This window comes from Chionomys nivalis, chromosome 16 (assembly GCF_950005125.1).
Source record: "Chionomys nivalis chromosome 16, mChiNiv1.1, whole genome shotgun sequence".
In the NCBI taxonomy this organism is placed as follows: domain Eukaryota; kingdom Metazoa; phylum Chordata; class Mammalia; order Rodentia; family Cricetidae; genus Chionomys; species Chionomys nivalis.
Window position 1 is genome coordinate 47,410,040 of NC_080101.1, and position 15,426 is coordinate 47,425,465.

The following is a 15,426-nucleotide window of genomic DNA, read 5'->3' on the forward strand; positions in this document are numbered from 1 at the left end:
AAGTATCTCTCTTGATTCATTTATCCCCCACTACCTAATACATTTTCATTTCTCAGAGAATACGTATCTCTTCAAATGCTATCGTCTTTTTTATATTAGATATTAAAGACCTGACCACCTAACAGTCTTATCACTTTATAACTGATAAAGCAAGCAGTAAATTACATAGTTATAAAAAACAATGGGCTAAAAGATTCTCAAAAGTTTCTTAGATGTAAGGCAAAACTTGTCTTATGTAAATAACTAAGAAATTAAAGCTATTTATAAACCTGTTATGGGAGTATAGCCAGTATTTCCTGGTAAAAACTAATTATTAAGACTCAGCATGTACCAAGATTTTCTAAGCCCCACTGATAGATTCAGAAATAAAAGAGTTGTAAACAGCAACTCCTACTCTTTAGATACATGCTAGCATTTTATGGAGCACTCAGGAAATGCTTCACAGGCGTTTCACAGCTGACAAAGAGGGTAACATTACAAACACAGAATGAAAAAAAGTAGCGCAAAAAAATGTAGAGCCAAGTCACCAGTAGGGTTGGAAATGAAGTGAGGAAACTAGCCAACTAGAAAATGAATAAGAATCACCATTATTTAGGTAACCCCAGAGATATGATTGCATCTGCATATGGTTATCATTTCCTTCTGTTTACATCTGTGGTGAGAACGTACCTAGTCCTCTGTAGCTTTATGTTTCGTACAAACTAATAGAATTCTGGTTTCACATATCATCTTATAAAGTTATGTAAGCCTTTACTGAGAGATAAACTCATTTTCAGTGAGTTAATTCCAACAGATTGCTAGGCCTGGAAAACTAAGTGATGGTGATGAACTCACTAAGATTACGCAGTATTGCCAATACCGTTCCCAGGTGACACTCCGATGCCAGGCCAGTCTGTCATTATTTTTATAGAATGAGCTCAGAGCAATGCGCAATAATTCAAATAGATAAAGTGGCCTACATACAGAGTCTTTATGGCGGACTTCAATATGGAGGCAGTGGATGAACAAAACAAAAGCAATTCCACTTAGAAACCTGACAAGGGGTGGGCAGGTCCAAGTGGGGAAAGAGAAATCTGTTTTGAACATTCTATTTCCAGTGTCAATAAAAGTTACACGAAAGAATGTAAAAGGAACTTGAAGTGTTTCTGAATGAAGTCTATTGGAGGGGCCACATTTGTTAACAGGGGAAATCACCTGCAAAGGGAGTTCTAAGAGTACAAAGGATAAGAACTCAGTGATGGACTCTGGTCTTAAGGATTCAATCAAATCCGTTACACAGAAGCAAAGTGAAATGAGCAACACCACGTCAGCTTGTACACAGATGCTTTATTTGGATGTTAATAGATTTCAACATTGTCTGCAAGATTCTCTAACAATGCAAAGTTTTCTCATATTAGTCAATTTAGTCAGTGTAATTGCTGTATTAATGTGAAAACCTTACTATAAAATGCAGTATGGTATGTGTGTAGTCAGTTTCCATGCATGTATGCCTACTACCTGTATGCATGGCATCTTCAGAAAACTGAAGAATCCAAACGAACAGTAAAAAAGATGACTTAAGATGCCTGGCATGTTTATGATTACAAATCTTGCAACAACAACAACAAAAAAAGCAACAAAGCAGTTAACTTGAGGATTCAACCAACACCAACCCAAATATATACTACGTTCCATAAGCCCAGGCTTATATACAATATATTAACATTTGTGTTAACTTAATGCTCAAGAAAAATTATGTTTTAAAATATGTAGCATATCTGAGATATTTTACTTTGGCAATTGGAGACTATCGTATCCGATACAGCTAAAAACTACATTTTTAAAAGGAATTATGTACTATTATTACCCCAAAGTAACTGAAATGATATAGTATGATTTTTTTCCACAATCATTGGTTTTACAAAGCAACATTTCTGTGAGAAGTTCATTAATTAGAAAAAAACATATTTAACATGCTAAGAAGATTCAAATTGTTTTACCTATTAGTTATCAAGAAGGCATAATCTTAGTACCACCACACATATTCTTTACTTCTCACTAACATATAGTATACAAAAACTAGCAATTGGATTTAAAGCTTAAAACCTTTTTAGGTCTACTGTTGAAGAACTAGGCATTAAAATATTCAGTAGTCCCATTTCTATTAACAGATAAATAGAATTTCTTAAAATCTTAAGCTGTTTGGTTTGGTTTGGTTTTGAGGCATAGTAGTGTTTTGGTCTTTGTAAGAATCTGCTTGGTAATAGTTGAATCCATTAAGTTAACTTGAGAACTTGCCATCATTTGCTTAGCTTTTCACACAGTGCAAGTGGTGGTCGCTCTTTCCATCTCTCATAGCAGCCGATTCTGCTACTTTCTATAGCAGCTTACTTCAGGAGTGGAGAGGGAGAGAGTGTGTCAATTATAAATAATTCAAACTACAGTGTACAATTCTATTTGCTTGTCAGTGTTTAGGTTGACAGCACACCATTATATGTCTCAAAAATTACATAAAATCTCTACCACATAAGCAAAGACATTCTTTCAAAAAGAAAAAAATAAGTGCAAACACCTAAACAGGCAACTGAAGCAACTGTTGTAACCTGGAAACACAAAACATTTATAAAAGGACAAAATATTTGTATAAATAAAAGATAATATTTTCTAATTCTGAAACATTGAGTAAATAGAATAAACTTTCTAAGTGCAGACTGTTTTAGGGAGCAAGGTACCATATTGTTTTTTAAACAAAATGAAAATTTCAAACACATACACGAATCACCAGATTAATTTATGACCTCCAATATAATTTAAAAAGAAAATATTAAATTATTATTTAATACATTTTAGAACTACTTTATAACCAACATGATTTAAAGGATATAGTGCAATATTTAGGTAGATGTGACATACAGTATAGATATTGTATTCTTTGAAGCTATAACAACTAATTCATACTTGAAAGTCAAAGTTATTCTTTACTACATTAGCTGTAATGACAAGAAACAACACTGGCTTCTAGACACCCTGTATATATATAAATATCTACATTTAAGCTTTAAAAATGAAAATAAATTATAAAAACAGACATCTTTTTAATTTACACAGTTTTCCTGCTCCTACATACTGTACAATACATTCAACAGAATTCTCAGCTCTTCTGAGACTTAAGAAATACTGACTCTTTACTAGTAAGAAAAAGCCCACTTTCAATGCTTTTTTATTACTATGCTCAAATAAATATGTTTAACACTGTAGTTAATTTCATTGTTTCTGAAAAATACCAAAAATTAGTAGTGCAACTTTCTAGCTTCCTTGTGACTCCTTCTCATTGTGTTTCTTTATAAATGGTAGTCTAAATAAATCAGCACACGTGCAAAAGTACTTCATAAAGCCCCCGGGTCCTAAATATAGACTTTCAGAGATCACACATACTTAACTTGTTTATAACAGACTATAACCTTGAGAAAGTACTGGCATATATCCTGTAAAGAAATTATGTGAAAATTTGCTTTGGAATACCATGAACATCTTTATTCTCCCATTGTGTTCTTTAAAAACAAATTTTAAAACTCTCATTTCTTAAAAAGTAAATAATGAATTTACCTACCCCTTACTTTAAGTGGCTTATTATTGTCTGTCCAATATAGAAAAAAATGCGAACCATTGTAGGGATGTATTAAAACCTTTAAAAAATTAATTGAGACAAGTTCCATTTGCAACCTAATTTGGCACAAATACAGTAGGGGGTAGGGCACTGTATCAGCTTTAGTAGCAATTAGAGTATGAGAGCTCTTGAGGTGCTGCTGGCGGCTGTGTAAGTACTCAGATATCTTCTCGCTTGTTCAGTCATGATAAGTTGGTCTTCTGTCTTCCCATATACCACTGTTTCCCACTCACAATTTGACTATGAAGGAAATAGCAAAAGTGATGTAAAAATTAGTAAAATTAACTACCCAAACCACTTCATAATTAGAGTGCATGCATGTGTACAAGTGTGTGTGTGCACATATCACGCCACATACATACGTGGAAGTCAAAGGACAACGTTCAGAAGTCAGTCCTCTCACTACCACATGGACTACAGAACCAAACTTAGGTCATAAGGGTTAGTAACAAGCGCCTTTATCCACTGAGCCATATTGCCAGTCTTCATAACTAGACTTTTAAAAAATCAATTGTTTGACTAGGAATTTTCTAAGTAATTGCTATAAAGTATTTTAATAACAATATTATATCTTTTAAAATGAGATGCTATATTTTAACACACACTAAAATATTTATAACAATTTTTTTTTTGGTTTATTTTTTTTTTCGAGACAGGATTTCTCTGTGGTTTTGGAGCCTGTCCTGGAACTAGCTCTGTAGACCAGGCTGGTCTCAAACTCACAGAGATCCGCCTGCCTCTGCCTCTGCCTCCCGAGTGCTGGGATTATATTTATAACAATTTTGTGTAATTATTATGACTGTGTATATTGCTCACTGGCCTATGGTGAATAGTATAATAGCATAGTTTTGTTTCCCACAGCTCCCCAGAAATCAAATGAATCATAACAGGAAAAAAATATAGATCTCTTTTGTCCCCAAATTTTCCAAAAGTTTTAAAGAGAGGAGCTGGAGATGTAGATCATTAGTATTTATCTAGCCTGTAGAAGACTCACTCGGGTTTTGTCCCCAGTACCAAGAAAAAGGAAAAGACTTAGAGGGAAGATGTAATATCAAAAAGTAAACCACAGGTGCACCCTGTCTTCTCCCTTATCAAAGAATAAAGACTTATATATGATATGTAAGAGTTATTACATGATGAACTTCCTATATTATATTATATATATTATGTATGTATATATGAAGTTCTATATTAACTGAATACTGGGAATTAAAAGCATTTTAAGTCAATTAAGGGAATGCATTATGTCACTCTCTGAAAGCCATGGCCCAAGACAGACAGGTGGTTGTCTATATCTGATTGCCAAAGATATTCTCAAGGAATGCCTCAGTGTCAGGGAAACTATTCTGCAGTCAGTGAGGCATAAAGAAGAAATCTTCCTCTCCAACAATTCATATTCTTTGGGTAAACTCCTAAGACAACAGATAAGAATTTCACCAGCCTTCATTTGCAACCATTTACTGGCCACAAAGGAATGGGGGATGTCTTGTTTTATAGCTTCTGATCCTGTATACTGGGCACAATCATATCAACAAAAATTATGCTGGAAATGCTTCCACCTACTTACAAATTTGGAACAACGAATGTGGCTATTTATTTTTATTTTACAGATAGAAAATACCAGAAGTGGATTTAAATATCATTACACACACACACACTCACACACACACACACACACACAAAGAAATCATGAAAGGGCCAGGCATGATGGCACAAATCTGTATCCCAGGATTTAAGAAGTTGAAGCTGCAGGACTATGATTTCAAGGTCAGCTACATAACGAGCTAAGATCCTGTCTCAAAACAACAGCAGCAACAACAAAACCCTAAAAATCTCTGGTTAAAATTCTAATTGTAGAGATGGTATGTGTACTGATGAGTCTCGCTTAAACCCAAACTTGCTTTCAGTGACAAAATAATAATTTTTATTGTACTTGTCAATTTAAACTTTAAAAGAAAAAGTATAATTTGTGATTAGTAAGTTAAAAGTGATCATTGACTAAACAGCAACAAAATCACTAAAGAAACTTATAAATCCATACCTGAAGATTCTTTTCCAATTTGACAACTTTAGAAGGGTTAGGGTTTGGTTTCTTTTTAGTAAGTGAATATGTTTTGTTGGCTGAATTTATATCTTGTTTTTCAGGAGTCAAGTTGCACCTATTGTCATGTATTTCCAATAATGGTATCATTAATAAAGATGTTGCAAGTATATTTTCTGACTAAGAGAAAAAAGAAAGAGGAAAATAACTAATTCAAAAGTAGAGACAAGAGACTACTGAGTAAGAGGTAATGGAAGCCCTGTTAATTTTCCTCTTAGGAAACATTTGGCTCTGATGAAATATCTAGTAATTCTTTGTAATTACACAAAGTAATGTCTAGCATTAGAATAATATCTTGGTAATTACACAAAATAAACTTATAGTGCTATAGTAATATTTTGATAATTCAGATTTAAAGGTTTGTGAACCACTGTTTTTTTGACATCATACAAAAGACTAACTTCTCTTAAAATAAAACAAGTTTAAAAAATAACATATTCTTCATAGATAATAGGTTCTCTCTGAATTAGGCAAAACAATCCTAAATTTTCTGTGATTCTCCTTAAAATGATCTGGTCAAGCAATGAATATGAAGTGAGAACCACCATGATTTAAGACAGACATTTAAAAACATGTATGAATTCTTTACAAACCTGTATATCTGAAATGTCTTCAGTTAGTAGCTGAGAGCCTGGTTCTTCTTTGTCCCAGCTTTCTAAGGCTAGTGATTTTCTGACTTTCTTCACAGATGCAGAATGCTAAGAAAAATAATTTACAAGGTAACTTTATATCCAAGTCTCTTGTACATGACAAAGCCTTTCATAAGCAGTACTTCTAGAAGAGCTGCACGGAGTAACATACCCAGTCACAGCTCTCAGCAAGGGTAGGCAGGAGATTTGCAAGTTTGAGGGCAGCTGAAGTAACACAGAGACCTCCTCTAACTATCTATGGAAATGAAGATATAAACAATCCTCAAGATTACCTCTTGCTTGCAGCTTTTGTAACCAGGTTCATCTTCTTCTTTGAGGAATATGTCTGTTCCAGTTTCTTCTTTTAAAACTTCTCGAATGTCTTCTTCCAAGAAGGCAAGTGGCTGGGACTAAATTATTTTTTTTCAAAGGTTTTAAAAGGCAATTGCCAGAAATTCCTCTTTTTTTTTCTCTCTCTCTCTTTGTATATAAAATTCTGCCTTTTGGCCTGGTAAGACAACAAGCCTGACAACCCAAGTTCCATTCCCGGAGTCCATGGTAGAAGGAGAGAATTAATTCCCAAAAGCTGTCCTCTAACCTCTTCAAGAGTATCATAGCATGTGTACATCCACAATAATAATAATAAACAGTTGGTTTTTGCTTTAAATTTTAGACTTTTACAATATTAACAAAATTATCTTCTACTTTCTATAGATATACAAATTAACTAATCAGCTCATAGTAATAATTGCTTAAAATATTAATGAATATTAATTTTAATGAACCTACATCCTAAAATTACTAAAAGTAGAACAAAATTTAAACTATCATTGAAGAAATAAAATTTAAGTAATAGCTTTATTTCTAATAAACATAAAATATCTGCATATGTCTAAAATGTTCTGGCCTTTTCTGAGGTATTTTAAAGATAACAATATTTATGAGAACACAAATAACTAGAACACTTCACAGATGTATTAACTCATGAACTATTGCTACCACAGCTACAAGACTAATAGCAGTAACTAAGTACTCACTATAATGAAACCAGAGACAAGCCCTTTATTTGCATTGTCTTTTTTAGTTTCACAATAAAAAACTTGGGTGTGCTTAATAACTTGTACACAGAAGAGAAACTGAACTTTAAGAAGGCTTCCTAACCTGTTAGTTTCCTCAGCAGCATTAAGTGATTAGATATATCAAAATATTAATTCTATTGCAATGAAACTACTAAATACATGCTTTAACATTAAGAAAAAAAGCATGCCACTGAAACTGTTTTCTTCTAGTTAACATGAGAACACACAAACTTAAAATGAGTCAAACAAATGGTTATTTACAGGTCAAGTAATATTAACACAAAATTACATTCATAAATTAAGAGATAAAATTTTATTTCAGTTTCAATAAACACTTTTTAACGCTAAAAACTTCAAGATGATATACACCACTTTTTCTTTAATTAAAACTAGGAGATGCTTGAGAATAAAGAGTATACATACCACAATTTTAAGAGGTCCATACTTTTTTTCCTGAGCAGCAAGTGCATTCTTAAATGGAGTAGGAGTTCTTGGTGTGGTACCCAATATAGATCTTCTAATAGTAGGTGTTCTAAACCTAGTCAATCATTCAGATATTTTTATTACTCTCATGATATAATTTCATATATGTTAAGGAAGGCAAAGCCCTGAAAAATCATAAACTACATTTTTATATACATATGTTTTTCTAAAGTATTATAGAAATATTTAATATATGGTTGCCTAAAGTTGTTCATTCTCTAATTAGTATTTTTTTTTAAAAGGAAGAATGACTTAGGAAAAGTACTAAGAATATTTTGCTTGAAATAAAAATTTTATGCTATATTTACCCAGTTTTCAGTATTCTACAGGAACAGAATAAGAGGTTGTAACTTTAAAAAGAATAACAACCAACTTCTAAATCTATAGACATAGAGATTATGTGATGTGCCATTTACTTGAATAAAATGCTAACATACCCCTGACTTTATGCCTCCTGCTCTCCCTAACATAATATTATTTAATGCAGACTTACCCTACATTTTCTTTTTGGTCTTTGGGAGTTGCTTCCTTCTGAAGAGGAGTTGTAATCAGAACTTTTTGCCCACAAATTGGGGTTGATGTAAACGAAGGGTTTTCTATATTAAGTTGCTCATTTCCAGGACATGTGTTAAAAAACTTAAAGGAGAACAGAATTCACAGACAATATTTTAGAACATCAAAATTCCTATACAAATATCAAACTGGTAAGACTTCTCTATTGTTTTAGGAAAAGATTTTCAGTAATACTACACATATTTTCTACTTCATGGAAATTAAGCTCCATAATGACAAGACATTTCTATTTTGTTCACTGCTGCCTCCCAGCACCTGAACACTCTGAACAGGATTGTTGTTGTCTAGATTTCTTCCAAAGAATGTCAAAAATGAAAACTTAACATGTAAATGAAAATCTAAATTGCTGTATGCAGATAAGATCTGTTTACAGCATGCTGGACATATATGCTGAACAATCCAGGGTCAAAGAGTCATACTGGATCTTAGTTTTAGCTCTGCATTAGATACCCTTGCACAAATAAATCATTTTACCTTTAGGGGCCAGTTTCCTGAAGAGTCTTATAAAAAAGCACTATATGACAAAGAAAAAGTCCCTTTTAGCTCTTGAAATTCTAGGGTGCTATAATGCAGATACTACCCTTGGTGAGACACTGAATTCACCATTCTCATGCATACATTTAGACATATCTTTGTGTTAACAAAGCAACCTACTGCTATTAAAGGCACTATAGATCTAATTTAATTCATCTTGTCTACATTTGCAAATATAAGTGAAACAACATTAGTACCTGTGAAGGAGAAAATGGTAGTGTTTTCACTGGCGTGTGTTTTAACGCTGTATTACTGCCTTCATTGAATGAGCCATCACCAAGTTCATTGCCTAGAGACTGACCCACTCGTATTCTTTTCTTCTTTCTGAGGATGGTTGGTGGAGTGCTAAACTTGACCACATTTGGGGATGCTAGAGAAATGGCTTCACTGTCTCCACCATTACAACTGTTCTTTTTCCCTTCAAGTACAAGACTGACATTAAATTGACATTCCATGGCTCCTTCATTATGTTGAATTCGCATTAGTTTAACTGGAGTAGACTTGACAGGAGAAGCAGCAGCATCAGAAAGATCAAAACTGGTAACATCACTCCATGCTACAGGATCCTACAAAAAAATGAATTCTTAACTCATTAAGCTGTAACCTACTTAATTAAATATGATCTGAACACAGGATAATAATTCTTTTTTTATATTTATTTGTTTATGCAGCATTGCTTATAAATCCAAACCATCTAAAGAAAAACTCTAAATAACCCATTTCCCTTTTCACTGTCTTCAGATTGTAAAGAGAATTTTAAATAAAAATAAGAAATTTCCTAATTTGTTGGCGTTCAATTGTATTTCCATATTAGAAAATTACATGCCCTGAATATTTGACATTACATTTTACATTAGTGAATTTTATTAACTGAAAAATATAGAAAGATTTTTTAAAATCATTTCAAATGAGTGATTCAAGTGTAAAGACAAATTAAATAAACCTTTCTGTCCTATCATCTCTATGACAGTCCCTACTTAAGAGGTAAAAGAAATATTAATGTGGATGGTGTAGAAATGCTCCATGCACTTAAATGCTTCCATTCACCAGGCACATTGTTTATCTTCTATCTAAATCCACTCTGTTTAAATAGAAAATGGCCACAAACTGTTCCCTTTTATCTTGTAAGGCAGAAAAATGGACATGGAAGGCCCTACCTCAGAAATGCATCGACGTGTAAGTGACTAAGGGTCGCTGCCTTTGTGGCAGTAAAGGAAGGCAGTAGAGAGTGGGGTGGGAGGTGACACTCTCGTGGACAGTGGAAATTCTTCACCCAGGCTACTCAGAAGTTCCTAACTGTTTCCTGATGGAGATTTTCAGTTTCCCCGAAAAGGGTGCGAGCAAATCCATCTGACTGAGGTGATGATGGAAAGTTAAATGCTCATTTCTTTCCATCTCTGTCTCCATGGCTCAACAACACAAAGATAAAAGCCTGCGGGATCTGACCCGGGAAACCACCACACTGTGTAGAGGGCGTGACCACTAATGGCTGTAACTGTATAGAAAGCATTTGCTACAAACAAGGAAATCTGGAAAGCTGTGGCCTTCAGTCAGGGCATGTGGAGTGGTTCAGCATCTCACACAGGCACCACAGCATTGAGAAATGTTAGGATGATAATTTCTAACAAGTTATTTACTCATTTTTACCAGTAAAAACAAACTTTGTCTAAACATCTTTAATTAAGCAGAACACTTTAGAAGAAAACATTACAATTTTTTATAATAACAATTTGGAATATTACAAGATAATGTTTCATCTAACTCAGTAGCTGAAATTTTCTGTCAGAATATATGACATAAAAAGAAAAAATTATTTTAGGCTATTATTAAAAAGAATTAATTCATCATAAAATCATTCTATTAAATAGGAAAATACTATAAAACTATATAATCATTTAGTAATATGTATGGAACATATACTTTGACTTAGAAATTCAATTTAGCCAAGTATACAATTGTCATGATTTGACAACAAAGCCTTTATAAATATTACTTTTTCTTGATGATATGGAAAATCTAGATGTTCTCTAAGTACACAGCAATGCATTCAGTAAATAAACTGTCTTACTGTCAAACTCTCATATGCTGGAATACTATAAAGTCTAAAAATTCAAGCTTAAAAAATATATTTAAGATCCAGGCATGGTGGGTGGCACATGCCTTTAAGCCCAACACTCAGGAGGCAGAGGCAGACAGATCTCTGTAAGTTCAAAGCCAGCCTGGTTTATATATGGAGTTCCAGGTCAGCCAGGGATACACAGTGAGACCCTGTTCAAAATTACATAAATGTTAAGAAACCAAAGACAGAATCATAATATAATAGAAGATAAAAATATAACATGAGGCCGGGCGGTGGTGGCGCACGCCTTTAATCCCAGCACTCGGGAGGCAGAGGCAGGCGGATCTCTGTGAGTTCGAGACCAGCCTGGTCTACAAGAGCTAGTTCCAGGACAGGCTCCAAAGCCACAGAGAAACCCTGTCTCAAAAAAACCAAAAAAAAAAAAAAAAAAAAAAAAAAAAAAAATATATAACATGAATTATATGTGTGTGTTTCTAAACATCAAACGATCAAATCTGAATATATAGATTTAAAATTTCTTCTTTATAGTTCCTCTAGTTTAACACATTCTAATGTATTTAAATAACTCATCTAATAATGAATTAAATTTTTAATTCTAAAACATCTTTTTAAGACACACATTTGAGGAGGACTTAAACCTTTAATTTTTTTTTGGTCAGAAACCTCTACAAAAGAGATCAAAATTAGGCAATGCTTAGCATTTAAGTAGGTAAATGTCTATTTAAATATTAAACTAAGCTTCTAAACATGAGATTATGTTATTAATTTCATTATTTCAAACTTACAGATTCAATAAGTTCTAGGGTCTCTGCAAATTCAGGGATGGTCTGTAGAGAAGACAGCACAGCATTTGCTTCTACAGCTAGAAACTTTGTGGGTGAGTTTTGCTGAGCAGAAACAGTCTGATTTTCATCCATGCTATAAAACTCGGCAGTGTGTTCCTCAAGGTTATTCAGTGTGTTAGACATGCTATCATCCATAAGGAAACTACCAGACCAGCTAGAAAAGCTTCCAGGTTGCTAAAAGTACAAAAGAAAATTGAATATTATTAGCCATTCTCAATACAGGTATGAATTTAAGTTTTAAATAAAAAATTTCAATACATGCTTCATATTATTTTAAATAAAAAGATATAGTACCCAGTATAGCCTTTCTTCAATATTAGTATATACTTTGTTTCCACTAAATTTCATTCCTTGACTAGATTTCTTTTTTTCTAAATAAATTTTAACTATAAAGCCACTGCCAACCAATAAAACTAGCACTTATATGTAACAAAGAACTAAAATGTAGTCTATTTTCTTTTTAAACTTCATTCCACAATTCCACTCACAACCCTCACTCTATGAGAATACCAAGCTTTAGTACTTTTAACTCCCTGATGAGTGAATTTTTTTTTTTTTTACTCTGGAGAGCCTTTGTACAAACTATTGTTCTCTTTATCTAGAACATTCCCTAACCCACTATTCACACAAAGTGTTGCCTTGATTTAAAAGACACTTTAAATATTAAAAGGTATGCCATGTGACTGATAGATAATAATACACTTTCATCTGCTATTTAAAATATTGTCCTAATACATCTGTCTTGCTAATATATATACAATATAATCATCCTGCATTTCAAGACTGAATTCAGGGCTGGAGAGATAGCTCAGTAGTTAAGAACAGTGGTTACTCTTTCAGAGGACCTGGATTCAATTCTCAGCACCCACATGGCAGCTCAAAAGCATGTGTAACTCCAGTTCCAAGGGTTCCAAAACTCTCAGACATAAATGTGGGCAAAACACCAATGAGCATAAAATAAAAAATATTTCTGTTCAAGACTGACCTCAAGTAAGACTTCTTCCAAGAACATATTCTGACTGTGAATCTAATGTACATAATTTTCTTATGTTCTTTTAAAACTAAGTGATTTATTTCATTTTACTATATTCTATTCCTTATCTTTGTTCTCATTGTAGATTAAGTAAGTACTCTGATATCAGGCTTATACAAGTTTTCTTTCTTTCTTTAGAAACAACCCAGGCAATTTATTTATTTTGCAAGCCTAGTTTCCTGTTGTTATGATAATAAAATAAGGAGATCTTGAAGTATCACAAAGAAAAGATAACTTGCAATGCATACAGCACTATTCAACAGAACTTTCTGAAACATGAAAATGTTCTAAAAATGTTCTATATATTCAGCAACTCAGTATGGGAGCCATATCTGTAAAATGTGGCTGGTGCACACAAGGAATTTTAAATTTTATTTAAAATTAAATGTATCTAGTACTAAACATGTTCTTAAGAATGTACTGCTCGTACCAGGCATGGTGGCGCACACCTTTAATCCCATCACTTAGGAGGCAGAGGCAGGAGGATCTCTGTGAGTTTGAGGCCAGCCTGGTCTACAGAGCAAGTTTCAGGACAGCCAGGGCTGTTACCCAGAGAAACCCTGTCTTGAAAAAACAAATAAATAAATGAGCAAATAAATAAAGACAGACAGACAGACAGATAGACAGATAATAGATAAAATAAAACAAAAAGAACATACTTCCCATTTTAAAGGAATCACTCAACAAATGGTTACTACTATTAAAAATCGGGGTTGGAAAGATGGCTCAGTGGATAAGAGTACTTGCTGATCTTCCATGTGTTGTAGAATAATCCTTCTGGGCCGGGCGGTGGTGGCGCACGCCTTTAATCCCAGCACTTGGGAGGCAGAGGCAGGCGGATCTTTGTGAGTTCGAGACCAGCCTGGTCTACAAGAGCTAGTTCCAGGACAGGCTCCAAAACCACAGAGAAACCCTGTCTCAAAAAACCAAAAAAAAAAACCAAAAAAAAAAAAAAAAAAAAGAATAATCCTTCTGCACACTGTGAAAATGTGTTGCTCTAATTGTTAATATAAAACTGATTGGCTGGTAGCTAGGCAGGAGTTTTAGGGCAGAGTCTGAAGAGTATCAAGCCAGATGCAGAAGTAGTAACATGGGAAGTTATAGATGGAGTAAAGCAGCCTCAGAGCAGCACAGAGATTAACAGAGCTGGAGGAGGAGGCAAACCTAAGCTATTGTCTGAGCATTTATAATTAATAGTAAGTCTCTGAGTGGTTATTTGGAGTAGCTGCTGGGACACTCTGCCTACAAATGGAATTCCAGGATAGCACACCTACATCCACAGAAGATCTAAGAAAGCTTAAAGTTCTAAACACACAAAAACTGGGCCAAATGCAGTTTCCTAGTCCTGTGTCTCTCATCCTGGCCCTCAGTACAGGGATCTATCTCCTATGAGGACTTGAGCCACCCTGTCAGCATGAGCTGTGTGGCAGGTTTGGGGTTTTGCTCAGAGACAGAAAAGTTACAGACATGCAGTAAAGACAGATCTAGATGAGAAAAAGGGTCTCTAAAAATAGTTTAAAAATAATGAAGTCCTTAAAAAAAAGAAAAGAGTTAAAAAAATATATAAGCCACATAAAGATGGGAAATACACAAGAGTCTGGATTCTGTATGTTACTGTGTTGTCTTTAGATTTTCTGATTGTTAATGAAGAAATGACAGCTGCTAAGACACACTGGATTATGAAAACTGTTGGAATAAACCAATTTATATATTTTTAAAAATGTCTTGACTTCAAAATGGAAGTCAAAAGATGTTACTTAGCAGAAGAGGTTATGCTTTCCACAGAAAACAAAAGACTATGGATTCATTAAAGGTTAAAGATAATCAGATCTGATCAAAGAAGACCCCCTAAAAATTCTGACTACAGACATAAAGAACCAAACTTAGAAAAACTACAAGACACATGATGTATATGTTACCTGCTCAAACATAAAACAAAAAATTATCCTTGGCTGCCTTGTATAAAATGCACAGTATATACCTGTATTAATACTTTTAAAAGCTTATGTATCTTCAAAGCAAGAGGACCAGACACCAATAAAAATGATCCAGATGATCCAGTATTCAAAACAGCTTCAAAACCGCTGGCTGAGATGATCTAGCCAAGACTTAACAATTATTCTGATTTTCTCAAAGTTTCACCAAAGATACCAACACTCACAAACAACAGGAAGTAGTCTAGAAAGTGACATCCACATTCCCAAGATGGGGGTATTGGTGGATTTTGGTTATTCAATGGATTATAATTGTTTGTCACTGTTTAGGGGGTTGTTTACAAGTTGTTACTGGTCATAGGCAGAATAAAACCTAAACAAAAGAGTTAAGTTCTAAGATCTCTTTTTAAAGGCAAAAAGGGGATATGATACAGGAACGATAAGAAAAAAAAAAAGGTAGATTATTGATTCTACTTTAATCCAAAAAAA

At 33.7% G+C, this 15,426-nt stretch overlaps 1 protein-coding gene across 2 annotated transcripts in view; it reads right to left on the reverse strand.

Moving 5' to 3' along the window:
• Positions 1-1,339: 1,339 nt before the first annotated feature.
• The window catches only part of Mybl1 (MYB proto-oncogene like 1), a 37,041-nt gene continuing 22,954 nt past the window's right edge, over positions 1,340-15,426 (reverse strand). The window contains exons 9-16 of one of the 2 annotated variants that reach the window (XM_057791110.1): positions 11,911-12,144; positions 9,243-9,611; positions 8,432-8,574; positions 7,879-7,993; positions 6,670-6,786; positions 6,341-6,445; positions 5,688-5,867; positions 1,340-3,886 (exon numbers count right to left, since the gene is read on the reverse strand). In XM_057791110.1, coding sequence (XP_057647093.1) covers positions 3,758-3,886; positions 5,688-5,867; positions 6,341-6,445; positions 6,670-6,786; positions 7,879-7,993; positions 8,432-8,574; positions 9,243-9,611; positions 11,911-12,144 — 1,392 coding nt within the window. In that variant the 3' untranslated portion in view covers positions 1,340-3,757. The remainder of the gene's footprint in view (positions 3,887-5,687; positions 5,868-6,340; positions 6,446-6,669; positions 6,787-7,878; positions 7,994-8,431; positions 8,575-9,242; positions 9,612-11,910; positions 12,145-15,426) is intronic. The other variant, XM_057791111.1, reaches the window with a different exon arrangement.